Here is an 8200-nt window from a genome sequence, read left to right as displayed (position 1 = left end):
TGTGTGATTTAATTGCAATTTATCTCTCTCTTTTTTACTCTGTAATTGCGTGTCTTGTATTGTGTGCTATCCACCCAAGAGTTCCGAAAGACAGGCCGCAGCTCACGCCCATAGTTCAAATGTTAATTGTGTGCCCAATCTACCCTTTCCAACATGCAACTCTTTAGGGGAAATTCCACTTAATATATAACAATTACAGTATTTGGTTTTTTAGTTTTATATTTCGGAATTTCATTCTCGCATTTATTCAAGTTAAGTTACATTCAATGTGATGTTAAATAAGATGATAAAAATTCAACCCCGTTTTAGTGAAGATATAAAAATAATTAAATTTATACAAAGAAGGTAAATCTTTATTCGAGAAATGAAGAAAATATGAGTATTATTTTATTACAAAAATATAAAATTTAAGTTCTTATAAGATATGTTAAAATGGATTACGTCAATCTCACTTGTCATATGTTCTAGCCAAATTAAGTTCAAAAAAATCAGTTTTAAAGTCCCGGTCAAACTAAATTTGGTTTATTTGGGTTGTAGGTTAAATTCTCACTATCATGTTTTTAACATTTTTTAGTAAGTTTTTATTATAATTATTTATTGTGGAGTGATTATTTGACTTTTTTAAAGATTATAATGTTATTAAGAAAATATTTTAATAGTTTGAATATTTAATTTATTTGTTTTTCAAAAATTATGTATATGGACATTTTAATTTTTAACAACTGCTTTTATAATAACTTTGATGAGATGGGTAAATAATTTTATTATATAGTTATAAAATATGCAAAATGAGTAATTTATTGTATTATAATGAAATAAAATAGAAAAAAATTTAAATAAATCAACTCATAATCCTGTTATAAGTCGAATCATAAAAGTAATTAAATTAGTCAACTCATCAATCCTATTATAAGTTGAATCACACAAAAATTTACTTACTAAAAAAATACTTAAATTAAATTAATTCATTTTTAATTCAATGAGTGAATTCATACCAACCGAATCTTAAAACGCTTAATTTCTATAATAAATAAAAATGAGTGACATTTAAAATAACCTTAAAATATTTATAAAATACATATTTAAATTTATCAATTTTTTATTATTCAAGATTGTATTAAAGATTCATATGATTTTAGAATAAAATTTTCCAAACGTATGAAATGGTTTTTATTAAAATTGAATTTTCAAATAGTTTTTTAAAACATATAAAATATTTTTCAAACAAACTTTTTAGAAGACATATAATATTTTTCAAAACAATTTTTTTTAAACATGAGATACTTTTAAAAATGACAACTATTGGTAAGATATAGATAGTGTTTATTCGATATCTGATCCACAATAAAAAAAAATATTGTTGCTTTTATTTGTTGTTATTTGTGTGGATATTAATTTAAAAAAAGACTTGCTAGTATTTTAAAACTTAATATATTAGATACATATGAATATTTTAAAAAGATATATATTTTATAATTTCTTAAAATAAAATTTAAATAAAATTAAAAAAATATAAATTAGATTAAATATAAATTAAAATTTTATTTTAATTAAATTTAACATGATAAAATATAAATTAATTTTAATTTTAATTAAATTTAACTTAATAAAATATAAATTATATTTTTGTCAGTAATGGATGTTTATGGAGATGGATAGGATAATACTCGTATATAAATAGTCATTAAAATACTCGCTATCCGTTGATAATAAATATTCCCAATATTAGTTATATGTTGTGAATTTTATTCACATATATCTAATATACGAATATTTTTGTTATCTGTAAATTTAGAGTGCGAATGTAGTAATAATAAAAGTGTAAAGAGTGTTACTTCCTCCACCACCACACACTATTCTTTACACCTTTCCAATTTTTTAAATTCTAAAAATACCCTTTATTAATTTTACCATTAACCTTTTTTAACTTTTTCTTAAAATCCTAATTTTTTACCTCTCCAACTTTACTCATCCCACACTCTTACTTTCTCTCTTCCTCTCTTACTCTTCTCTTCCTCGTTCCCCCATACCCTACCCCTCTTATTCTTCTCTTCCTTGTTCCCCCACACCTTACCCACACCCCTCACACTCTTACTTTCTCTCTTCTTCTCCTATTCTTCTATTCCTCATTCCCCCATTCCACATTTTCGTCAAGCTCCATCCCTCATTCCCCATTTTCGTTTTGTTGTTGTTTATCCTCCGTTTTCTTGTTGGGTTCGTGCTGGTGCTTGGTTTGTGTTATTGTTTGTTCTCCATCCGTAGAGTTTGGTGCTTCCTTTCTTGTGGTCTCCGATCCAGGTTGGTAGTTCTGTTGCATGATAGATAGCATGATATATAAATTGATTTGAATGTATATCGTCTTTCTTATACTTGATATGTATTATGTGAAAATAGGTTGTGCTAGGTATATATTTTGTGTGCCTCTGTTTGTGGAAAATGGAGAAGAAGAATGTGAATGATTTCAATGAATATGGGAAATCCGTTGAGCCTTCAAAGGATCTTGTGATTCATCGACGAATGTTGAGATCCGTTGGAGGCTCAACAAATTTCCTATATCTGTGGAAGCTTTTCGCGTTTCAATCCTTTTAATTTTTTTTAGTTTATTAATATATATTTTTAGTAGATTTTTCTTAATGTTGTAATTGTTGTAATTGTTTATTTTTGTAGATTTTTTATATTATTATTTATGCATAAAAAATATTGTTTTGTTAATTAAAATAAAAAAAATCATTATGAAAATTCGTTGAGCCTTTAACGGATTTCAACATTCGAACGGATCTTGAGATCGGTTGAAATTAAAGCCATTTAATGATTTTTTTATTTATTTATTTTTAATTTATTGTTTTAGTTCATTAATTTATTGTTTTGTAAATTAATTTATAGATAGTTTTTAAATTAATTGTTTTATAATTAGTAATGTAATTATAATTAATTTAATTCATAATTAATTAAATGAATTTGGTGGATATTGGTGAAAAGTAACAATTTTTTAACCACTATCATTTAAATTTGATAAGGGGCAAAAAGGGAAGGGGAAAAAGGGAATGAGAGAGTAAGAAGCAGTGTGTGTGGTGGTGTAGGAAATAACACTCATAGGTGTAAGATGCAAAAGGCTTGGAGTCATTAAATACCAAAAGCCCAAAGCCAGAAAGTCAGAAAGCACTGCGGCACTACCACTAGTGGAGGTAGCTTGTAACTCTAAAACCCTTGCCACGTCTTCCCCCAACGAACATCTCTGTTCCTCCACCTATGGCTTCCAGGTACATCTAATTTCTTATTTCTCTCTCATTTTCATTGAAAACGAACGAACATCTTCGAAGTTTATGCCAAAAAGTCAAGCTTTGACGCTCTCACCCAATAAAGTCATAATCTTTCTGTCATTGTTACTGAACAATGCTTTACCCATTTGCCACTAAACACAGAACGTGTTTCTGTCTGTGAACAACTCATTCTTTTTCTATCTGTCTACACAGGCGTTTGAGGGCATTCAATCGGTGGATGAAATCGAAGGGTTTCCAGTGGAGCGATGCATTGGAGTTTGTGGATACACCTGGCGAGGGAATAGCGGTGAGAGCTTTGTGCCAATTGGAGGAAGGTGATGTTGTGGCCAAAATGCCAAAAGAAGCTTGCCTTACCACCAAGACTAGTGGGGCACGTGAGATCATTGAAGAGGCTGGTTTGGATGGTCATTTGGGGCTTGCATTTGCCATCATGTATGAGAGAAGCTTGGGTGAGGACTCACCTTGGTATGGATACCTTCAACTCTTGCCTTACCAAGAATGCGTGCCAATTGTTTGGACCCTCAATGAAGTAAACGAGCTTTTGTGTGGTACCGAGCTTCACCAGGTATACCTAGTATTGTTGAGCTTAATAATCAAGAAGGATGAATTAACATTGACCATATAGAGCCATGCTATACATGCTAGTAATTTTTTATTGTTAATTCGAATGAAGATAGGATGCTTTTGTCTCTTGGTCGATGTTTTGTTATTAAATTGCCTTTCATGTATAGTTAATTTAATTGAGCTCCTTATGTTTGGCTTGTTCTTTTCTTTTGATTTATGCATTACAGAATCGCATTGGAATCTTCATATTCTGAACTATGTCATGGCAGGGTTGATTAAAAGCTGTATTATAGTATTTGTCACAATTACATCCAATGAAAGGGAGTTTAAACGTTAAAGATGTGGAAATGATACATATTAGTTAGTTTATATGCTGATCGCCTGGTGAACTCTGTACTAATGAGGAAAATAAACTCAGAATATCGGAGAAGTTATGTTGGCGCATCATACCAGTGATTTGAATCTTAGAATATAACACTATGTGCTCTACCATTCATGAAAACTTTCTGATCTCTTACAATTTTAGGCAGACAGTGCAAGAAGACAAGGCTCTGATTTACGAGGACTGGAAAGAGAATATTCTCCCCCTATTGGATTCAGCACCTTTAAAGCTAAACCCGAAATTCTTTGAGATAGAACAATACTTTGCTGCGAAAAGTCTTATATCTTCTCGATCCTTTGAGATTGATGATTACCATGGTTTTGGCATGGTTCCCTTGGCAGATCTGTAAGTAAAGCCTATGGCCATTAACATGGTTTTCTTTTCTAGTCTTAGTGTATGCCTTTATTTTCTATTTGTTACATTTTAACTCTGCTGCAACTCGAATTTGTAACTGGTTTTAAGAGCGATAATTTCTAGGTCTAGCTTTAAGGCTTTCCAACTCCAAGTTCAGCAAATGCTGTTCTGTCAAGAAAATTGTGGGTTCTTGTATTTGTATACTATTTCAAGAACTGCAGTAGTGCCTGAGAATCTGGTGATGCTTTACTTTTTAATAGAAGTAAATGGTTGTAGTAAATTTTCCAAAGAGATTGACAGTATGTGTAATATGCACAAATTGTCTTTTGAGCTAGAAAACACAAATACAGCATATGATATGAAGCAAGAAAATAGCTGAACAGACAGGACTATAATACAATACATGCTTTTAGCACAGTAAAAATTTAATTCAAAATATGGAATTGTTGTATTTGTAAACGAATCATTGTATGCACACAAGACTTTTGTTATTGTTGTTGTTCCCATCCAATTATTATGATATTCCCATCGGCACTGCTTTAAAAGTTTAAAAATAAAAGTAAAACAATATAAAAATATAACTCTGAAATGTTCAAAACCTACATGACACAACTGTAATTTTGAAGAGTCCGTGCTTTCCTGTTTATGTATAAGATCTAGATCTGAAGATTTTCCCATTCTAATAATGTGTATACTGTCTTCTGCACTAGATTCAATCATAAAACAGGTTCAGAGGATGTGCATTTCACTGCTATGCCCTCTAATTATGAATCAGGCAGTGATGTTGATGGTAGTAATAATGATGAGGGCATTGTTAAGGAAGAAGTAGCATTGGCTCAAAATTCCTCTACGGATATGACTGCGTCAATTGATGCTAATGTTGGGAACAACATTGATAGTGGTTTGGAGAGTTCTTCAGTTAGCGGAGATGATACTTCTATGTTGGAGATGATTACGATAAAAGATGTCAGTAGTGGAACTGAGGTGAGAATTTTCCTTTCAGTTATATGATTTTTCTTCCATGAGTCAGTGATCAGTCGCCTGTTGTCATAGAAACGACCTCATAGTACTATGCTTATCTATCGTTTGTAGTTTTGGAAATATGTTTTACACTTCGAATTGAAACGGTCAGTGTACCACACAACCTCTTATTATTCCCTTGAAGTTACTCTCATACTCAAGAGTTCCTTTTGCCTAACAACAGGTATTTAATACTTATGGGCTATTGGGTAATGCTGCTTTGCTTCATAGATATGGATTTACCGAGAAAGACAATTCTTATGATATTGTAAACATAGACATGGAGCTGGTACTTCAATGGTGTTCTTCAGCTTTTTCTGATCGCCACAGTAGAGCGAGAGTTTCCCTTTGGAGAAGGTTAGGCTATTCTGCATGTGGCAGCCAAGACTCTGAATATTTTGAGATCTCATTTGACGGTGAACCACAAATTGAACTCCTCATTTTATTACACATCATGTTATTGCTAGATGATGCTTACCAAAAGTTAGACCTATCGGTATCAGTTGCTGGGAATTGTCCTGAATCAAATGGTGGAACTACCCATCTGAATGGTAATATCTTTCCTAACGAAGTATTTAATATGAGCAAGAAGTCCTTGCTGTCCAAAAGGGTTTGTGATGCCCTGTTGTCGCTAGCTGACATGAGGGAGAGTCTCTATGGTTTGAATTCAGTGGAAGATGATATTGAAGCATTGGAAAGGTGTAGTTTAGATAGAGAGAGGAAACTGTATCATTCTTTGGTGCTGCGCATCAATGAAAGGAAGATTCTTCAAAAGCTTAGAAATTATGCTTCGCAGCCATTTGAAATCAATAAGCATAGTTCACCTAGGAAGAAATTGAAAAGGACAACAAAGAAAAAGGGTTGATTTTTTTGGCATTCACTTTGTTTTAGTTTTTCATGAGATGCTATAACTTATATTTTGGTGCACCCAGTCATTGGCCTAGGAAAAAGTAGCATAGAAGCCGCTCATTTGTCACATTGGATTTTTGTCAGCAATAAAAATGATTTATCATTTTTCTTTTTCATTAATTATTCAGTGTACCATTTGTGTTTCGTAATTTATGCCATTATCTCTCATATTCCTTGCATTCTTATGTTATATTTTCCCCTTATACAGTTATTTGGTATTAATTAAAGAGTAAATCCATGTTTTTGAGATAACTAAAGGAGGTAATATATGAAGAGTTTGCATAACTTAATAATTTATTATAATTGTAGTATAGGTTGAAAGAGTAAATCCATGTTTTTGAGATAACTAAAGGAGGTAATATATGAAGAGTTTGCATAACGTAATAATTTATTATAATTGTAGTATAGGTTAAGTGAATGGTAAAGATTTCTAGATAGCTGAGGGACATTTTTGGGATTGTTTGCACCATTTGTTGCATAGCCTTTATTAATTTGGTTATTGTAATCATTCTTGTGTGTGATTCATAGTTGGTAACTTGGTATTATTAAGTGTAGATCTAGGCTGACTCTATCAGACTTATGGGAATTTTGTGGTTTTCTGCGAGACTTTTATTTCTTTCATGATTTTCAATTGCTGCTTTAGCTTGTAGACTATATAAAATTCAAATGAGTGTTATAAATTAAGTAATGCAAAAAAAAAAAGATTTTCTTAGAAAGCTCATAAACAAATGGTCTTTATTTAACGTTATTAAACCTTAGAAGGTAAACAAGCAATCCAAGGTGAATATTGCAATATGAAATCTAGAACCATCTTCGATGGTAGAGCTCATTTTATGTTTTTAATACACTTTTTATAAGTTCACTAGTGTTATATGTAATTTAATAACTATAACTATTAGTATTTTTAGCTCCAATATTAAAATTTGTTCTGAATTCTTATATGATTTTTAATGAGTTTCACAATATATTATTATACTTTTTAAATAGTCTCTTTTGTCACTTGTTTTTTGGATAAAAATAAATTAAGTAGTGATAACCTGTGAAATCCAACCCATTTTACTACTCTGATTTTTAGTACAGTTGCAAGCAAAGTTTACACTTTACAAATCCTTCTTCTGTTCCAATTTCTCATTTTCATTATTCTTCATCATTGTTTACTTTTTGGATGGTCAAAATTTACATTCTCTGATATAACTGCTCGTATACAATTAACTCAGAATAATGTCACAAACAAGTTATTGATGAATTTATCACGAACATAGGCTATGATTATTGGAGGTGTTGGATGTAGCGGCTGTATGGAGTGGAGAGGACTTATTATGAACAGCCTATAATTGTCACTTGTGCTTAGGGCCTAATCATTGGAGTAGCAATAATATGGTAGATGACATAGCAGCTTCTTGTTGTTTGGCACAGTCGCTGTTCAATTGTTATACAAAAGCTGTACAATGACAGTAAATATATTTTCAACTTATTACAACTATTACTTATTATTTACTTCTCAAATCATAGATATAGACTTGAATGCTGTACTTTTATAGTTTTTAGAGAGAATTAACCTCACGATTTCTTTCCTCCACACCTCTTTCTTCACCTTTATTTTCTTAATTTGTTCGCTTTACAGTGTTAATACAGATATCATCATTAGTACCAAGAAATGAAGAATATTAACTTTAAATTTAATTATATA

At 31.0% G+C, this 8200-nt stretch overlaps 1 protein-coding gene across 1 annotated transcript; it reads left to right on the top strand.

Moving 5' to 3' along the window:
* Nucleotides 1-3145: 3145 nt before the first annotated feature.
* Nucleotides 3146-6630, top strand: LOC108324201 (ribosomal lysine N-methyltransferase 3). The gene is made up of 5 exons (XM_017557064.2): nucleotides 3146-3260; nucleotides 3474-3846; nucleotides 4376-4572; nucleotides 5292-5565; nucleotides 5786-6630. The coding sequence occupies exons 1-5, from the start codon at nucleotides 3250-3252 to the stop codon at nucleotides 6464-6466; spliced, it is 1536 nt and encodes a 511-aa protein (XP_017412553.1). The 5' UTR covers nucleotides 3146-3249; the 3' UTR covers nucleotides 6467-6630.
* Nucleotides 6631-8200: the final 1570 nt, after the last annotated feature.

Source organism: Vigna angularis, chromosome 3 (genome assembly GCF_016808095.1).
Source record: "Vigna angularis cultivar LongXiaoDou No.4 chromosome 3, ASM1680809v1, whole genome shotgun sequence".
In the NCBI taxonomy this organism is placed as follows: Eukaryota; Viridiplantae; Streptophyta; class Magnoliopsida; order Fabales; family Fabaceae; genus Vigna; species Vigna angularis.
Note: the sequence above shows the minus strand (reverse complement) of the source record. Positions and strands in the feature narration are given on the sequence as shown.